The sequence below is a fragment of the Haliotis asinina genome, chromosome 15, assembly GCF_037392515.1.
Source record: "Haliotis asinina isolate JCU_RB_2024 chromosome 15, JCU_Hal_asi_v2, whole genome shotgun sequence".
Lineage (NCBI taxonomy): Eukaryota > Metazoa > Mollusca > Gastropoda > Lepetellida > Haliotidae > Haliotis > Haliotis asinina.
This window is the reverse complement of record NC_090294.1, coordinates 25,464,910-25,485,187: the sequence shown is the minus strand read 5'-3', so window position 1 is coordinate 25,485,187 and position 20,278 is coordinate 25,464,910. Positions and strand designations below refer to the sequence as shown.

The window sequence follows — 20,278 nt, the reverse complement described above, 5'->3', positions numbered from 1 at the left end:
CAACGTTGAGGATGCTATCAATTCTCCAGTTGATCTCCCGCGGGCCATCGACCGTTACCAAAACGTGTTAGAATACGCCAGATCGAAAGTCAATTACGTGTTCGGCGTGGGGCTGTACATGGCTCCGAGTGATATGCAACTGAGAGTAAAAAAAGTGGTGGGTTATAACAACAAAATAGTCATAGCCACGGCGGGCCAAAAGTTGGGTATCAACCCTGATATTAACACCCCCTATATCCCACACATCCCACCACGTGAAACGGGTATAGTTGCGCCGCCCCCGGAGCCTAAAGTTCATGTGCCCCCCACACACCCTCATATGTATGTGGGGGTACCCCCCTATCAGCAGCATATTGATAATAAAACAGCCCTAGTGGTTGGTGGGGTAACTTTGGGACTTATTTGGTTAAAGATTTCTTAGCCGCTACGTACACCAGACCCGCCACGGCGACGATGGCTGCCCACATGTTTTGACTGAGCCACATGGCAGTTTTAGCCAGAGCGCCCAAGAACCACGAGACGATGCTACCCAGGATGCCGGGAAGGGCTTCGGCGGCTTTACCAGCCAGTTTAGCTAGGCCTTCCCCGAGTTTTTTTATCCAGTCTTTAATACCACCACCTGTGGGAGTTCCCCCGCCGCCAGGTGTGGGGGGTGTGGGGGTTCCTCCCACCAGTGACACCACCAGGGTTGATATGATGAAACCCAATGCAGTCAGAATGCTGGCGATGGTGATCCCTTGCTCCCGGAACAATATCCGAATCCTGTCTGCTAACGTGGTGTCTCGGTGGAGGACTTGATTGATGGTTTCCCGTATACGGCTGACCTGGGATCGAAGCTTTTCTTTGAAGGAGGATGCTGTCTCCAGCCAGACCTTCTTTTCCTCTTCCAAATCACGTATTCGTTTCTCGATGGGGGCTTTCAGAGCCTCGTCCTCAGTTTCACCGAGTTTTTTCCTTTCATAGGCGATGTGGTCGTCTATCTCACTCATTTTGGCCGTGCTTTTCCAGAGATGACCACGAATGGTTTGCATTAACAGGTCCAACCCCCGCAGTTCCCTAAAGGTATTTTTGAGCCCCGGGAAGGGCTCGTTCTCGTAGTCGGCCAACACCTTTTTAATATCATAAGTCATGTTTTGATCCGATGGGGCGTCCCTGATGCCTTCCAGACTTTGAACTAACTCCGGAGGAATCTTAGGTTGCGCGCCACCGTAATATTCTAAGCCTAGTTTATCGCGGATAAAGTCAATCCCATATTTTCTGGCCAATGTTGATAAGGCAAGCGGTTTTCCCGTGCTTTTATTCACGAGATCGGCATCCGGGTGAGCCTTCAAACGCAGCGTTTTATTGATGAGGGTAAACTTGGAATGTTCCCTTCCCGGCTGCTTGATGTTGTCTCTAGTTTCAATTGCGTTGTAATAATCGTCGACGGCGCCCTTAATGAGTTCGGCCCTTTGCTTTGATAATGAGGTCTCAACTGCGTCGACAGCCGGCTGTAGGCCCGTACTGAATGAGGTCTCCTGGTCATCATCGAATGCCTGGGCACTATCGCCCGACATCTCCGTCATATCTATGTCTTCATCCATTAGTATTAAAAATATATTTCATTTATATAACAATGTACGGTAGAAAATTAGATCCTTTCAGAAGATTGAGAGAGCCATTAGGCGCCAGAGCCGTGCGACAGTCGGTGACTATCACCAACAATCCCAGCAAGATAGACCAGAATCAAACTCTGCTGGTTAGATTTCCAAACCTTGGTGAGAATGACCTCATTGTACCAGGCACTGTTCGACTGGCGTTCAATATCACGTTGACCTCCGACAACGATAAACGCGAGCTAGTGCGGAACGTGGGTCGAGCTATCATCAAGAAAACGACCGTCAAGATCAGTGGTAACGAGGTGCTGAGTATCGACGACAGCGACGTGTTTCACTGCTACAGGGATCTCTGGAAAAGCGAGGGAGAACGAGTCAATGATGTGTACCAGGGTATCAGCAAATCACCCCGGGCGCGCATAGGGTATGTCTTCACGCAAGACCAGCAAGACAAGCTATCGGACGGTGAAAAGGCCATCGCTCGAGCATACGGGAATCGATTCTGCGTGCCGCTCGACTTCGAGTTGCTCACGGGACACGCGCCGTTTTACCAGGCCGCGCTGGGTGATAGGCTCGAATACGAGCTCACGTTTAACGACTATAGCAAAGTAGTGCGTACGCCGAACGGTGATGAGGCCAGTTATGCCATAGACAACATCTCTCTGGAGTTCGACATGGTCACTAGCCCGGAGCTGGCCAGGCAGGTTCGAAGCCAGTACTCTGGGAAGATGGCTATCCTGTACGATCGCGTACTGAGGCATAGATCAGTCGTGCGAGATAAGAGCGACACTGTGTGGAATATCAACCTGAACGTGCCGGCGCGATCGATGAAAGGTATCCTGGTCGTCCCCGTGGAGTATTACGATCCATTCCGGAGGGACAGCGAGAAGTTTTTCAACCCCGAGATTGAAAAGGTGGAAGTTACCATCGAGGGCGTGCCCAACCAGCTGTTCAGTCATGGTATGAGGCCACACCAGCAGTGGGATGAGATAAAAAAGCTACCAGTGGGGGATTATATAACAAAGGACCTGGACCTAGGCTCCGTGCAGATCGGTGAATACCTGACCACCAAGTACGCCCTATGGTTGGACATGCGATCCACGGATGATGATAAATTGCATGGTAGCGGGCGCCGTATAGATAACGGCAGCGAAGGGATAACCATCCAGATTACTAAGAAGGCTCAACCCGCTGGTAAGTTGAAATTATATCTGTACGTTATTATGGACGCGCAACTTAATATAGACAATGGTAGATTCGTGCAAGCCATCTACTGATGGGGGGTACCCCCCCACACCCCCCAACAATAAACTGCCACAACTACCCACTGACCCACACTGCGCCATAGTGTGCGGGCAGACTGGTTGTGGGAAGACCGTTTTCGTGTTGGATATGTTGGAGGGTTACTACAAGGATGTGTTCGATAACATCGTTATCATGTGCCCTACTCTGAGCATGAATAAAACGTACGCGCGACCTTGGGTGATGACGGACCCGGACGTACACAAAATCGACCCTGGAACACGCCTGCAGGACTTGTTGAAAGCTCTTCACGAGAAATTTAAAGGGGAACCGACGCTGTTCATACTGGACGACTGCAGCGCTAATCGCGAGATAACAAAAAAGAGAGACATGCTATCGTACCTGGCCTTCTCCGGCCGGCATGCAAATCACAGCGTCTGGGTGCTAACGCAGAAGTTCAACTCGGTGTTGAAAGACCTCAGGGAGCAGACGCGATGGGTGGCCTTATTTCACTGCAAGGACAGGGATTCGTTCGAGGAGTGTTTGAGAGAGAACGATGTGATGAGCAAATTAGAACGGGAACGGGTGAAGAAACAGCTCGCTGAAACTAAACACGCTAAGCTCGTGCTCAAGACCGACCAACCAGTAGCATATATAGTATGCTAAGCAAAGCTAAGCAAAGCTAAGCAAAGCTAAGCAAATGCTAAGCATAGCTATGATATTTGAAGTGTTTGTCGTGTGCAACTTAACTTTCATTTCTCTGTGTTTTGTCTGCATCGGGTATTATATAGTTAAAACTAAATCTTACTTGTTATATTATAAGATGGAGTGTGAGGAATTGCTCGAACAGTTGGGGGGTACCCCCAGTGGGGGTGTGGGGGATTCCCCCAAGCGAGAGAAACTGGTGGCGTTGGCTGTTGGCGGCAAAGCCACCAGTTTCTCTCGCTTGGGGGAATCCCCCACACCCCCACTGGGGGTACCCCCCAACTGTTCAAGCAATTCCTCACACTCCATCTTATAATATAACAAGTAAGATTTAGTTTTAACTATATAATACCCGATGCAGACAAAACACAGAGAAATGAAAGTTAAGTTGCACACGACAAACACTTCAAATATCATAGCTATGCTTAGCATTTGCTTAGCTTTGCTTAGCTTTGCTTAGCTTTGCTTAGCTTTGCTTAGCTTTGCTTAGCATACTATATATGCTACTGGTTGGTCGGTCTTGAGCACGAGCTTAGCGTGTTTAGTTTCAGCGAGCTGTTTCTTCACCCGTTCCCGTTCTAATTTGCTCATCACATCGTTCTCTCTCAAACACTCCTCGAACGAATCCCTGTCCTTGCAGTGAAATAAGGCCACCCATCGCGTCTGCTCCCTGAGGTCTTTCAACACCGAGTTGAACTTCTGCGTTAGCACCCAGACGCTGTGATTTGCATGCCGGCCGGAGAAGGCCAGGTACGATAGCATGTCTCTCTTTTTTGTTATCTCGCGATTAGCGCTGCAGTCGTCCAGTATGAACAGCGTCGGTTCCCCTTTAAATTTCTCGTGAAGAGCTTTCAACAAGTCCTGCAGGCGTGTTCCAGGGTCGATTTTGTGTACGTCCGGGTCCGTCATCACCCAAGGTCGCGCGTACGTTTTATTCATGCTCAGAGTAGGGCACATGATAACGATGTTATCGAACACATCCTTGTAGTAACCCTCCAACATATCCAACACGAAAACGGTCTTCCCACAACCAGTCTGCCCGCACACTATGGCGCAGTGTGGGTCAGTGGGTAGTTGTGGCAGTTTATTGTTGGGGGGTGTGGGGGGGTACCCCCCATCAGTAGATGGCTTGCACGAATCTACCATTGTCTATATTAAGTTGCGCGTCCATAATAACGTACAGATATAATTTCAACTTACCAGCGGGTTGAGCCTTCTTAGTAATCTGGATGGTTATCCCTTCGCTGCCGTTATCTATACGGCGCCCGCTACCGTGCAATTTATCATCATCCGTGGATCGCATGTCCAACCATAGGGCGTACTTGGTGGTCAGGTATTCACCGATCTGCACGGAGCCTAGGTCCAGGTCCTTTGTTATATAATCCCCCACTGGTAGCTTTTTTATCTCATCCCACTGCTGGTGTGGCCTCATACCATGACTGAACAGCTGGTTGGGCACGCCCTCGATGGTAACTTCCACCTTTTCAATCTCGGGGTTGAAAAACTTCTCGCTGTCCCTCCGGAATGGATCGTAATACTCCACGGGGACGACCAGGATACCTTTCATCGATCGCGCCGGCACGTTCAGGTTGATATTCCACACAGTGTCGCTCTTATCTCGCACGACTGATCTATGCCTCAGTACGCGATCGTACAGGATAGCCATCTTCCCAGAGTACTGGCTTCGAACCTGCCTGGCCAGCTCCGGGCTAGTGACCATGTCGAACTCCAGAGAGATGTTGTCTATGGCATAACTGGCCTCATCACCGTTCGGCGTACGCACTACTTTGCTATAGTCGTTAAACGTGAGCTCGTATTCGAGCCTATCACCCAGCGCGGCCTGGTAAAACGGCGCGTGTCCCGTGAGCAACTCGAAGTCGAGCGGCACGCAGAATCGATTCCCGTATGCTCGAGCGATGGCCTTTTCACCGTCCGATAGCTTGTCTTGCTGGTCTTGCGTGAAGACATACCCTATGCGCGCCCGGGTTGATTTGCTGATACCCTGGTACACATCATTGACTCGTTCTCCCTCGCTTTTCCAGAGATCCCTGTAGCAGTGAAACACGTCGCTGTCGTCGATACTCAGCACCTCGTTACCGCTGATCTTGACGGTCGTTTTCTTGATGATAGCTCGACCCACGTTCCGCACTAGCTCGCGTTTATCGTTGTCGGAGGTCAACGTGATATTGAACGCCAGTCGAACAGTGCCTGGTACAATGAGGTCATTCTCACCAAGGTTTGGAAATCTAACCAGCAGAGTTTGATTCTGGTCTATCTTGCTGGGATTGTTGGTGATAGTCACCGACTGTCGCACGGCTCTGGCGCCTAATGGCTCTCTCAATCTTCTGAAAGGATCTAATTTTCTACCGTACATTGTTATATAAATGAAATATATTTTTAATACTAATGGATGAAGACATAGATATGACGGAGATGTCGGGCGATAGTGCCCAGGCATTCGATGATGACCAGGAGACCTCATTCAGTACGGGCCTACAGCCGGCTGTCAACGCAGTTGAGACCTCATTATCAAAGCAAAGGGCCGAACTCATTAAGGGCGCCGTCGACGATTATTACAACGCAATTGAAACTAGAGACAACATCAAGCAGCCGGGAAGGGAACATTCCAAGTTTACCCTCATCAATAAAACGCTGCGTTTGAAGGCTCACCCGGATGCCGATCTCGTGAATAAAAGCACGGGAAAACCGCTTGCCTTATCAACATTGGCCAGAAAATATGGGATTGACTTTATCCGCGATAAACTAGGCTTAGAATATTACGGTGGCGCGCGACCTAAGATTCCTCCGGAGTTAGTTCAAAGTCTGGAAGGCATCAGGGACGCCCCATCGGATCAAAACATGACTTATGATATTAAAAAGGTGTTGGCCGACTACGAGAACGAGCCCTTCCCGGGGCTCAAAAATACCTTTAGGGAACTGCGGGGGTTGGACCTGTTAATGCAAACCATTCGTGGTCATCTCTGGAAAAGCACGGCCAAAATGAGTGAGATAGACGACCACATCGCCTATGAAAGGAAAAAACTCGGTGAAACTGAGGACGAGGCTCTGAAAGCCCCCATCGAGAAACGAATATGTGATTTGGAAGAGGAAAAGAAGGTCTGGCTGGAGACAGCATCCTCCTTCAAAGAAAAGCTTCGATCCCAGGTCAGCCGTATACGGGAAGCCATCAATCAAGTCCTCCACCGAGACACCACGTTAGCAGACAGGATTCGGATATTGTTCCGGGAGCAAGGGATCACCATCGCCAGCATTCTGACTGCATTGGGTTTCATCATATCAACCCTGGTGGTGTCACTGGTGGGAGGAACCCCCACACCCCCCACACCTGGCGGCGGGGGAACTCCCACAGGTGGTGGTATTAAAGACTGGATAAAAAAACTCGGGGAAGGCCTAGCTAAACTGGCTGGTAAAGCCGCCGAAGCCCTTCCCGGCATCCTGGGTAGCATCGTCTCGTGGTTCTTGGGCGCTCTGGCTAAAACTGCCATGTGGCTCAGTCAAAACATGTGGGCAGCCATCGTCGCCGTGGCGGGTCTGGTGTACGTAGCGGCTAAGAAATCTTTAACCAAATAAGTCCCAAAGTTACCCCACCAACCACTAGGGCTGTTTTATTATCAATATGCTGCTGATAGGGGGGTACCCCCACATACATATGAGGGTGTGTGGGGGGCACATGAACTTTAGGCTCCGGGGGCGGCGCAACTATACCCGTTTCACGTGGTGGGATGTGTGGGATATAGGGGGTGTCAATATCAGGGTTGATACCCAACTTTTGGCCCGCCGTGGCTATGACTATTTTGTTGTTATAACCCACCACTTTTTTTACTCTCAGTTGCATATCACTCGGAGCCATGTACAGCCCCACGCCGAACACGTAATTGACTTTCGATCTGGCGTATTCTAACACGTTTTGGTAACGGTCGATGGCCCGCGGGAGATCAACTGGAGAATTGATAGCATCCTCAACGTTGGAAACGAACTGTTTCTGAGCGTCGTAAGCAGTTCCCTTACCTAGGATGTTGGAACGCGTCATCGACTGCGCACCCAACAGCGCCCACACGTACGTTCGAATCGAGTCGTTCAAGCGTATTGTACCAGCACGAGTGAATTCTTTCGATGTTTTTGAGATCATTTTAGTCCAGGCTGTGGCTGCATCAGGATTGGTTTGCTTTATACAGCTGACATGGATCTTTTCATTCGTTGTGGGGCCTGTAAATGTATGACGGTTTGGGTTGTATGAACCATCTTTAGAACCGGCATAATATGTTCCGGACCTGTAGAAGTACACGAGAACTATACCGAGACCATGGTTCACACCAGGAAGGCGAAAGTCTTTATTCGTTGGAATCTCAAACTCCCCACAAACACGTTCATAAGCGCGTTTATCATAGGGGTTATTCGTCATACTCCACGCTTTATCTTGGGGAAGAGGAGCACTTATTTCATTCAATATTCGTCTCGTTTGATAATAAATATGAAACAAAATAACCGCCTTACTCAGTTCGTCTATACCGTAGTCTGGTGTCACACCCGACCCTGTCGTCGCACACCACACAGCAAAGTTGAGTTGGTTCTGCCAAAACTGCATTGGGTTTTGATTCCAGTTTACCACCGCCTGCGCGTTATTAACGGACACGATATAGTTTTCAAAGATATTAATAAAGGTTGTTTTAAACCCCGTACCATCTGCATTCACCACGATTTTCAAGTGTGCTAAATCCATATTATAATATATAAATTATATATTATAATATGTACATAACACTTCCAGGAATAACGAGCGGTGAGGCCGTTCAGCTGACGCACGCGATCGATAACACGTCAGGTCAACTCGAAGTCGCACTCTGCGATATCACCTACCTACCACAATGGACTAACATCAACGCCAGCAACAATAAGCTGTTCGTCAGTGGAACTCGCAGTCAGATAACTGACGGCTACTACAGCGTGTGCTCTCTAAACGACGAGGTCTTCAAACCCCTGGGAGCCGAACTCAAGATGAACGACTCAAACGGCACAGTGGTGTTAATCAACAACGGAAGAACCTCCTTGAGGCTCGGCCGACCATTAGCGAGGATACTCGGTATGTCTCCTGACGAGATAAAACCAACAACAACCGTCACAGGCACGAAGTTACCCGACCTAGTACCGTACCGAGAGCTGTACATTCATCTCGGTCAGGTGAGCACAACGTACAACATTCAAGGAGGTCACCCTTCCAGTATACTGAGAGCAGTGCCGGAGAAAACTGAGAAATACAACGACGGTAGAACCGAGTCGTTTTCACCACGGCAGTATAAGAGATTAACCCAGGGCAACATACCTGAGCTGACAATATCGGTGTTAGATATAAATCATAATCCTGTAAATATAGGATACCTCAGCTTAACGCTTCATGTAAAATGACCAGCGCACAAGGGCCCGGAGTGAAAAAATGCGTCAATATCGGGCTCTCCGACCTCGGAGACACTCGCGGTTTCGACGCTCCCGGAGTAGATGGTAAATCGTACGCCTTGCAACTGAAAAACAAAATTTACAAACGCGTTGAAATCCCCTCCGGTGGAACCCTAAGTGATATAGTAGATACCACAAGAGCAACAGTCAACACTAAGTACGCCCTTGTCAACACCGGTAATAATAATTGGATAATATACCCATCGTTCGGGGGTAAACTGTTCGACTTAGACGATGTTGAGAGCACTACCGTCGCCCAAAACAAGCCATATATGCTCGTCTTCACCGAAGATGACAAGTGGGTGTTGTTACCCGATAACGACTGGTTTCTCAATATTAGACTCGTCTCTCCCTACGTGTTCACGGATAACAAAGACAACCACCTAAACAAAGTCGTGAACAATGGAACCCTGCTCGTGGCTTACGTCCCAGCTCAGAGACGTAGCGTAGTCGTCAGCCCAGTCAACACTATAGCAGCCCACATGCTATCTAGTAAACTGACCATACAAAACGTGACATTGCAGTTGGTGTCTGAATTCGAAGGCGTGGTCAAGATACTAGAGAGTCTACCAGCAAACTCAACACTGATCATCAAAGTCTACCTAGGGGAACCATCGGGGAATGATGTCGAGATCGTGAAGGGGATCAAACTCGGGTGGGTGAAACGACACCAGTATCAAGTTTGCAACGTTTACGTGCGGGTGGGTGTTGGAGCCGACACCAGTCTGGAGGGGGTCAACGTGATCGTGGAAAACAAGATATCACTAACCAAGATCTTCCTGCCTGACAACATACACTTCATGGGTATGAAGTTCACCCCTGAATTATTATCAAAAAACCAGTTGGAAATTATATCGTAATAGTATAATAATGACCAGTCATCGTCCCAACACTACGCTTAACGACCTAGGAGATACGGAGGGATTCGATCAGCCTGGTGAGGAAGATGAATTATACATCCTACAATTCAAAGACAACGTGTACAGACGGATGTCGTTATCAGATTTTAAAGAGCCCAAATGGCTGATCAACTTAACACTCACCTCACCTTATATCACATTAACCGAATTGGGGCGTATCTCTAAGATTAGGAACAACGGTATCTGGCCCGGGGATTTTATTCCGGAGAGGGGATTAAGAAGAACTAACAAAAATAGGTTAACGTCTTCATTCGAAAATAAATTAACATTTAGTAATCCTGAAATAATATTCCCCCCTTTCACACTCATCATAGAAGTCTTCTTTGAGTATTCAGACAATGGAGACCCCCCAATAGTACACCAAATTTTACCCGGGGTGTTAATACACTGGTTTAGCATACACAAAGGCGAATATTGTCGTATTGTTATACAACGGGATACCACGGGTCCTATAAACCACTTAATAAGCCTCCTTGGGGTTTTTATTACAACAGAAAAGTCTATTAGCCTCTCACCTATTACCCTGACTGGGAGTCTAGATCTTGTAGACTTCAAATTCATTGATAGACTTTTAACTGAAACCCAATTAAAATATCTTTCAAAATATATATTATAGGATGGGTCTGTACCCAGTCGTAGAGGAAGTAGCGAAGACACTGGAAACCGTAGATGGGTTCCGCTTGAGGCAGTTATGTGATGTGAAACGCCAACTAGAACAAGACCGTGACACGCGGAAAGCACTATGTAAAAAGTACAATAGAGCTTTCAATATCGTGGACGGGGCTGACACTACCCTTATGGCAACCAGCATGGGGCTAGGGGCGGCAGGCGTTGGGTTGTTGGCTACCATCGTGGCTGCACCTATAGTGCTAGGTATTGAAATAACAGCTGGGGTGGCAGGGTTGGCAGGGTTGGCGCTTAAGTTAGTATCACGCAGACTTAATCGTAAGGCATTGAAACACGACGAGATCAGGGTTCTGGCCGAAGCAAAGCTGAACACAGTGAGTGAGCGAATTTCCACGGCACTCTCTGACAGTAAGATCTCAGAAGAGGAGTTTCGTTCAATCCTATCTGAACTCAAAAAATATAACGGAATGAAACAAGATATTCGGTCCAAGTCTCGTAAGTCTGCTATCAGCGAGGACGAGAAAAAAAAGTACATAGAACAGGGGATACAAAAAGCCCAACAAGCCTTTATTATGAACACCAAAGAGATCGTAGGCGGTTCACGTTAAACTATTTCATCGATATAAACGTGACATAGGCACAGACGTTAAGTAGTAGGGGTAATGTATCTATACCAGCCAGGGGAACACGAGGGTGATAGCCGTAAGCGGGCCACCGATCCTATATGGTCAATCAAAACTTACAACATAGATAAAGTGGATATGAAAGCCGACGAACCTAACTTGTACTACTTGAGGGATGGGCCGGGTAGGGGGTTTGTAAGAGAAGAATTATTGATCGTACCGTACGGCACAGTGTTACCTCCAACACACGTTAAGTAGTAGGGGTAATAGTAGCAAGAGCTAATGGCCCAACCAAAGCCTTATTTAGTAAATAAGGCTTTGTAGAGACATTTCTTGAAAGTGGTCCAGAACTGTCATTGTATATACTACTCTGTAACGTTTATTGATCAGATTGTAAAATGTTGATAGATTACTTTGACTGAAGCACACCATCATGACCCAAGAGCTAACATTTGTTCTATCAGTGAACAGAAAAATGAAAACAAGAACATAGTAATATATGTCCAGGCTGGTGAGTAAAACATTTGGACAAGGCCAGCAAGCACGTTATTTCAATAACAATCTTGATGTATACGATGATCATAAAGCCTTGAAATACATTTAGTGGTAAGGGTTTCTCCTGTTCCTCCATCCCAAATAATACTTATAAATTGAGATATACTAAAATTATTAACAAAGTCTAACACAACAATTGCTAGAGGACTCACAAATACATGTAATGATGTATAAGGAAAAGTCTCCAACTTAACGTCTTAAGAACGATATACACAGTTGAACAACTTCTGTTAATCTGCGGAATCTGAGGGGGAATGGAAGGAACTCTTTCCCATTTAGTTAACAATTATGCAATTCTGAAAGACTTATTGAACATAAGCTTTGATTATCTCCATTCTCACCTTCACAGCACCAATTTGTTTGACTTCCACGTTTCCTGCAATGGCAGTCGCCATTTTACCGGAAAGGAGCTTGGACCCGGAAGTGAACAGCAAACTTATCTTCACATACGAAAGAGTTACATAAAGTCAGGCGAGACAGAGAGACACGTCAACCTCACATTCCTTTTGTTTCCTTTAAAAAGGGAAAGAGAAGAGAAATGTTTATGACACCAGAAAACGACACAACTATCTATGTTTTCTTCACACTTATTTTCCTTTTCTTCTGCCTGCTGTTGGTGGCTCCACCGACCGAGTTTGTATCAGCAGGGATCACCATCCAAAACATTTTATCGAATTTCCTGGGCAGTGAACAAATGAATTTTGTGTACTACCATATCAGAAGGACAACTGCCACACTTCTTGTACATTCCCTGCTTCCGCTTGGTAAGACTGAGGTCACAGGGCTATCAAATGAGTACCTTGGTTACTGATATCTGATACACAGTGACCGTATTGTTAAAGTGTTTTTGAGAAATTGCATTTGTATTCAGGGTAAATCAGAATTATCACTTACCGAATAAGAACAACTGTGTATGGCTGTCTGTCGATAATAAATCATAGCGATCAATAAACAAACAAAAGTATTAGGTATACTGTGAGCAACATTTGTCAAAATGCCTAAATATGTTGACATACTCAATTTCACTGGAGAGGGATGACACAAATGAATGGATTACTGACAAAAACAGCATTCTGAATGTAAGTTAGGAGTGGCTTATGATAAAAGACGTTATGTTTGTAACTGTGTAAGTGAATTATACAACTGTTAAAGATTGCCTGTTGATTGTTCAATGTTGCCATCTGATTCTCACTTTGGACAATCTTCATGATATTGCTGGAATATTGTATGGTGTAAAACTAAACCCTCTTACTCTCTTATTTTGGGGCAGTGGGGTAGCCTTGTCGTTAAGGCATTTGCTCATTTTGAAGACCCAGATTCGAATCCTCATATGGGTACAATATGTGAAACCCATTTCTGGTGTCCTCGACTGTGATATTGCTGGAATATTTCTAAAAGTTGTGTATAACTAAACTCTGTCATTTTAACAATTTTCATCATTTTGTTTCAGCTTACTACATCACCTTGGGTTTATTTTCTCCTGAACTGGAACTATTCTATCCTTGGTTGATTGGCCGGAAAGGTCAGATATTCCTAGCATTCTCCTTAATTCTCCCAACTGTGACAGGCCTCCTGTGTTTATTTTGGTATCGAGACAAGTGGAACAACCACCCAATATCCAGGCAGCTTTCATACCTCGTCAGTGACTCGTCTTCAAGTTGGAGATCAGTTGCATCATCAATAGACGTTGAGTTTCGGAGGTTTGACAAATTCACAACTGGACCATACGGGAGGAGACTTATTGTGACAGATTCATGGATCATGAAAACTTCCACATACTTTGTGAACGTAGCTCACCAACAAGACATTCACCTCACATTGGCTGGGTCGGAGGAGCATGAGATATCCTATGAGAATACCATTCCATCACAGTATTTGCACATATCTGTGGGAGTTGTCAACCCAAATATTAGTTCATTTAATGTCAGGTAATTATTTATATTTTCATATGGTATCAATTGTTGGTCGGAATAGTTCCCAAGAACCAATGTTTGTCTTTCCTTGGGGTTCCTAGTTCTGCATAGGGTTTAGATGGCTGACTGCTTTTCGGTCGGCTTGGGGTTAAGATGGCTGACAACTGTTTAGCAGACATACTTGGTCTCACCTGAGGTTTATGCATTTCCTGTGCTTCAAGTGCCAAACAGAGTTACCTCCCCAAAGACTTTATCATAGATATCCCACATGACCTTAATTACTTTACAGTAAAAGTATGTTGTGATTTATGCACTATTATTTACCATGTTTACTCACATAATCTTGTCATGTTTCAAATGTCAGTCTCACAATTACTATTACGATTATTAATGCTATATTTTTATCATTTGATGCCCGTCTATTATATAGTGTCTTATGATGCTTACTAATTTGTGTAAATGATTACACCACACTTTGTAAATCCTCATGTTTTTCTGCAAGAAAAAGTTTTGAGATCAGTTCAAAACTCAGCTTCTCTTCCATACTAATCTTTGGGAGGAGACTGTGTTGCTGACAAAAGAAGAAGCTTTTGCGTTTGTAATAAGAAGTGTACTATTTATACATATTGAATAATATCATCTTGTTACAGGATGATTTGTTCAAGGAAAATATAGACTTTACGATCATTCTTAGTTCTTGAAATGTGTCATCAAATACTTATTCCATGTTTTTGTCTTTAGACTGAATGCTACTGAATTTGGAGACTTGAAAGAGAAGCTGCAATCACCAGTGCGAAATGCACGCAACATCGTCATCAAGCAGTCATTGAGTGACCAGTTCCTGGATGCCTTCCGACAACAGGTGGACAGAAATCCCCCATTTACTCCACCCCCTTCAATGGTAGGTGCTGGACATTGTACTATGAGTGATTTCTAATACAGAGCCTAGATTTTTTACATTCTCTTAGAACGAGGATAGTCATAAATTAATGTTAATGTACTGCACTTACGACTATCTTAGTGCTAAGAGAGCTTCGAAAATATAAGCCCAGATTGGTATTTTCAAATTTTACATTATCTTCAGGTTACACTCAATGAATATCAAGTATCAGTAGGAGTGACTGCTTATTTGTTTGTATGTTTGTTGTTTAACACTGCATTCAAGAATATGCCGGCAGTCTGGACTAGAAATTCCAGTGATCAACAGCATGAGAATCAGTCTTCACAAAGGGATATGCTGACATATGTTAACTAAGTCTGACTACTTCATCCTGTTAGTCACATCAAAACATTAGCATGAAGACCTTTTCTAACCCCTACCTTCTCAGGTTTCTTTAAAAATGAAAGAATATACCATACTTTTTAGTGCAGTTGTTGCCCTATGATGGCACTATGTCAGTTGGAATGTCGGTAGTATTGTGTAAAGTATGCCAAAAAAATAGTTTCAATAGCTGTTGTTGTGAATAAGACAGAATGAACAGTTCCAGATTAGAGTTACTTCCCTTTGGTTTGAGTAATGACATTGAGAAAAATTTGCAGATTTTGATATTGCCAAGTTTTTTAGTTCACTCTGTTACATTTGTTTTGTTTTTGTTATATAAATATTTTCACTTCATGAAATACAGTTCAAATATAAACATCAATGACAACACTGATACCTGTACAGAGAAGGGCTGAAGCTATTCATGACAATATTTGTGCAAATTGTGAATTTATTAAATATCAGTTATTATACCTAATTATATGACATGAAAGATTATTGCATTACATTGATTAATACAATTATTGATTGCTACCATCTCAATACGCTACAGATCGCTACTGCTAGAACAGTGTGGGCTGTTTCAGTGTGATGAATTTGAGTAACTAACCATTCTATCCAAGCCCCTCCATTTTAGCTCTCTATGTCTCTGTCTAGCCAATTTTACTGTCCCCACACCCCCTATATTTAATGACAGGTAACAGTTTTCTAATGGTCAACATATTTGCGATGATTTCTCCAGTTGTCCTGCTTTCTGGCCTTTTCTTGTGTGAACTAACATATACGCTTATGTGACATGGACCCATGAACATCTATATTTGAGTTGATCTTCAGCAATCCAAGCTTGTCATAAGGGGTCATTAACATGATCGGGTGGTGAGGCTCACTGAATTGGTTGACACATGCCATCGGTTCCCAATTATGGAGATCAATGCTCATGCTGTTGATCACTGGATTGTCTTGATTGTTTACAGACTGTCTTGAATACTGCTGAGTGTGGCGTAAAGCTAAATTAAACCAATCATTTACTCTCTGAGACAGGAAGTGGAGGCGTGTATTGGCTGTATGCAGATGCAGGCCAACGTGAAGCTGCAGAAGCTATGTGACAACCCAGCAGAAGGAAGATGTGTCCAGTGCTTCTGTCGACCCATGTGGTGCCTTGAGTGTATGGGAAAGTGGTTCGCCAGTCGCCAGAACCAAAATGAGCCAGAAACATGGATGAGCAGTTTGTCACCGTGTCCAACATGCCGTTCAAAGTTTTGTGTATTAGACGTCTGCAAGATTGTTAGCTGATGTTATCTTGAGACAGACTTGAGTACCTGAGAGACACTAGTGTGCTGGGCATCAGCAGGTACAAATGTATTCATGCATCTTCAGCATACTCTCCATTGTGATCAGTACCTGAACCCATACAATACATTCTCATTCTTGTTTGAATGTCATAATATAGAATTGGTACTTGCCAAATAATAGAGCCCGTAAGTAGGTCACAGCACTTCACAAGGTCTTAGTACTACCAGTGACAAACAACATTTCTTATTTTTCTAAAGGTCTCATGGTTATCAGGTGAATACCATATTTCCAATCTGACCATCCCCAAATTTGCCAAATATTACGACTATCAACATCTGTGACAGCCAAGCATGGTTGGTTCAATGTAGTAAAGTCATATTATAGGCTGTTCACTGGTCACAAGGGGTACCTCAACTCATGGTCCCTGTGGGACCAGTGAACAATGTATTTATCTTTCTGAATACCTAAATGTTAATTTTGAACTGTTTGAAGCATGGGTGTCAGATCATACTCTTCAGCCAACTTGTGTGAATCACATGATTCAAATCTTGCATTTTGCTGTTTTTTCCCCATAGGTATTGTCTTTGTAAAGTCACTGCGATGTAAGTCCCCTTCTTAGTATTTGAAGGGACTACATTTGCAGTGTTAAAAAATCCCATCGCCCAATGCCTGGAACAAGTCAGTTTTCATCCGGGCAATTAAATAAAGGTATCTTACTTGTCCATGGACTACTAGCTTATTTCCACTTATGGTGTGAAACTGCAAATAATCTTGGATTTAATTTCATATCTGCTCACAATGAAGCTATCAAAGTTTGCAATAATAATAAACTAGAGCTAGCAGAGAGTGAAATTATCACAATTATGCCCTGTGGCAAGTCGCTTTTCAACATATTTTTGAACCCCTGCATTTGAATGTTTTGTCAAATTTATTTATTGGAAAGAGAGTCAAATGTTCTTGTAGCCATCACTAGATTTAGCAGATGTTACATGAAAAATAGATTTAGACTTATCTCCTTTCCATCAATTTCCATTTGCAAATTATTGGTAATTTCCTTGCATCATGTGTCATTTAATGTTATTCGAGATAAAAAAAGTAACTACCACAAAGGACCGAATGAGTTGCTCTTGGCTGCTGGGTGTTTTGCAATGCACCTGGCTTGTACACAGGGTACATTGAAAATAATAGAAGAGTGCTCATCCAATCAGATGGCAACATTTATGTGTGAGGTAAGATAATCCCAATTTGGTAGCAGAACTGATTCTTGAATATATGATTGTCACTGGAAATCTGATACAGGAAGTAAACTGGTCGCTCTATAGCACATCGCGACTTGGCGTGAACCAGGGGTTGCTATCATGAAGCAACCTTTACTATGATTAACCTGTGAAAGGAGGTCCAGGGTGCCACTGTAGAAAGCAATCTGAGTGCAGAGGCAATCATAAGTCCCATACCTTGTCACAGGTTGCTTTGTACAGCAGCATCCCTGTCAACGCAGAAGTCCTGCCTCTTAACACTTCAGTCTCTATAGTTGTCTGGTTCGAATATTTCAGTGATATCACTAGGATACTATTTGTGTTGTTGTGTATCAATTCCAACAGGGAAATATAAAATAATATGGAGTCAGTATACTGTGTCTGACTGTGGTACCCATGTCAAGATGTAGTGGTATCTCTCAGGTTTAGCTCTATAACTTTTGGACATGTATTCATTAAAACGCACTCATGATGCACATGTCTATGTAAGTGTATCTACTGTGACTGCATAAGAAGGGTTTTACACTGCTTGTAGCAATGTCCCAGCAATATCATGGCAGGGACACCAGAAATGGGCTTCACTCATTGTATCCGTGATGGGGAGTGATATTTGATCGTTGAAAACTGTTGGCAGAATATGAAAAGTCTGCAAGATTGTCATTTATCCTGAGACACATTATCAAATAATTTGAACTGTTTAGTCTCAGAGGACCAGTTCTTTTGTCAGTTTTGTTATTGTTGTTTATTGTTTTGTTTTCTGCAAGCTATATGATGTAAATAATAATGTTTGAACCAGACAGCAACATTCTAGGCCATTAAGTTACAATAACACACTATCAGCACCAAGTCACCAAGCCATCCAAACAACCTGCTGATTGTATGCTTTGTGTGGATTGGATAAGAAGCATTCCTTTGAACTACAATAGAAGCTGTCAAAACCGGCATCTGTCCAATCCGGAAAGTTGTCAATACCGGCATAAAAGCCCCCATCCATGGCTTGTACATTCACCATCAGTTCTATAATACAGCACTTTGTCTAAACTGGATTGTTTCTTCAGTCCCAGTGAGTGCTGGTTTAGACAGCTTTCACTGTATGTTGGTTTTTCATTCACACTGATTGTTTCATAGACAAGATGTTTGTTTATTAGAGGTACATGGTTAATAAGCATAATGAGATGGTAAACAATTTGGAACCTGTGAAGATCCAGGTTAGAACTGATCTTCAGTAACCCATACTTGTCGCAAGACTGAAGAGATTAGGTTGTCAGGTTCACTGCCTTGGTTGACACATATCACAGCAGTGTATGAAATAGAATCTGCCTGCCCGGCCCACTGCTTGCTAGTTATATGATGGGTTTACAACTTTATTTTATAGTCAGCCCTGTTCTCCAATACATTTTCCAAGGATATATCTTTGACCATGTCTCACACTACGGAAAATATTCTGAAAGTACTTTCAGTTGTGGTAGCTAGATGATGTCTGTATAGTTCATGATCAGTCAAACTGTAACTTCCACAGATTAACCTATGCCTTTATCTAACACTAAATGTGACTGGTCTAGAGAATGTTTTCAGCCAATGAATAATGTCATTCTTTTCTGCTGGTCTGATTCTGATGGCAGTGACACTAAGTCAGTCAACAGTGGCCATCAAGTTATGGTTTTATTGAATTTGCCTTTGCGCACTTCAAGTAATTCATTCATTATTTTATTTTAACACCATATTTCCCGATTTTTATAGCAGGGCAACACACAAATGGACTGTCACAATGACAGAAAAAGATTTCCACTCTGTTCACTGGGAACAGTAAGCAAACTGGAACAGTGAGTGAGTTTGGTTCTTCTCTGCACTCAGAGCTGTATGGTGGTGGTCTGTAAATAAATGAGTCTGGGCCAGCCAATCCAGTAATCTTCAGCATAATAAATTAGAACAGATATCAAGGTATTGCTTCAATTCTGTTGGTTATGTATAGATATAGTCATCATTTGAGCTCTGAAACATCAAGTATTTGCACTTCAGTTTTTTATTGAGAGAAGATCTGTATTATTTTTAAAATATAGTCATTGCATTTTGACAGGTGTCAGATATTACGTCTGCAGTGTTCAGATTTTCTGTTTGTAGTATTTCTGAATGAATTTCTTACTTCAACATGTTCACGCAAACTTATGAAATCAACAAAACAAGTTGTACAACAAACATGGTGGTGGACAGACTATTTTTTACAGGTGAAATAAACAGACATATCAAAAATAACATGTAGTTCTCTGATTTTTGTCATGCAATGAAACTGAAGTTGATGAAACAGGAAGAACATTGTGAAATTTCATGAACAATTGTAGTTTTGTTAACCATTAAGATTGTACTATATACCTGGAACAATTGTTCTGGATGTAAAACACGTAGAGACAATAGTGAGTGGGTGGGTGGGTGGGTGTGTTAGTGAGTGAGTATGCCGCACTCAGCAATATTCCAGCTATTTGGAGGCAGTCTGTAAATAATCGAGTCTGGACCAGACAATCCAGTGATCAACAGCATGAGCATTAATCTGTGCAATTGGGAACCGATGACGTGTCAACCAAGTCTGCGAGCCTGACCTGATCCCGTTAGTCGCCTCTTACGACAAGCACAGTCGCCTTTTCTGGCAAGCATGGGTTGCTGAAGGTTTATTCTACCCCAGACTTACATGGGTCCGTAGAGACATGTGCAGTTACCATTGTGTTTCTGTAATGTATATCCAGTGCTTATGTGAGGTTTTGAATGGTATTTAGAAGCGGTAAACAGGAAGACAGTTTTAGGGATGTGAACTTCTTTATTAC

At 43.8% G+C, this 20,278-nt stretch overlaps 2 protein-coding genes across 3 annotated transcripts in view; one reads left to right on the top strand and one right to left on the bottom strand.

The window, feature by feature from the left end:
- The window catches only part of LOC137264887 (histone-lysine N-trimethyltransferase SMYD5-like), a 31,015-nt gene extending 18,855 nt beyond the window's left edge, over positions 1-12,160 (bottom strand). The window contains exon 1 of the mRNA XM_067800241.1: positions 12,081-12,160. Coding sequence (XP_067656342.1) covers positions 12,081-12,134 — 54 coding nt within the window. The 5' untranslated portion in view covers positions 12,135-12,160. The remainder of the gene's footprint in view (positions 1-12,080) is intronic.
- Positions 12,161-12,189: 29 nt separating this feature from the next.
- Positions 12,190-19,709, top strand: LOC137264888 (E3 ubiquitin-protein ligase TM129-like). Of its 2 annotated transcripts, none has more exons than XM_067800243.1 (4): positions 12,190-12,503; positions 13,190-13,667; positions 14,394-14,553; positions 15,955-19,709. In XM_067800243.1, exons 1-4 carry the CDS (start codon positions 12,278-12,280, stop codon positions 16,204-16,206), a joined length of 1,116 nt encoding a protein of 371 aa, XP_067656344.1. In that variant the 5' UTR covers positions 12,190-12,277; the 3' UTR covers positions 16,207-19,709. The 2 variants fall into 2 exon arrangements, with proteins under 2 accessions (XP_067656344.1, XP_067656345.1); XM_067800244.1 differs by having other exon boundaries at positions 12,231-12,503; positions 15,888-15,961.
- Positions 19,710-20,278: the final 569 nt, after the last annotated feature.

Excerpts from the sequence above, each read along its gene's own strand:
- LOC137264888 (XM_067800243.1), top strand. The coding sequence starts at position 12,278 with ATGTTTATGACACCAGAAAACGACACAACTATCTATGTTTTCTTCACA. Across the intron at positions 12,504-13,189 it reads ACATTCCCTGCTTCCGCTTG|CTTACTACATCACCTTGGGT; the intron begins GTAAGACTGAGG and ends ATTTTGTTTCAG. Across the intron at positions 14,554-15,954 it reads TTACTCCACCCCCTTCAATG|GAAGTGGAGGCGTGTATTGG; the intron begins GTAGGTGCTGGA and ends TCTCTGAGACAG.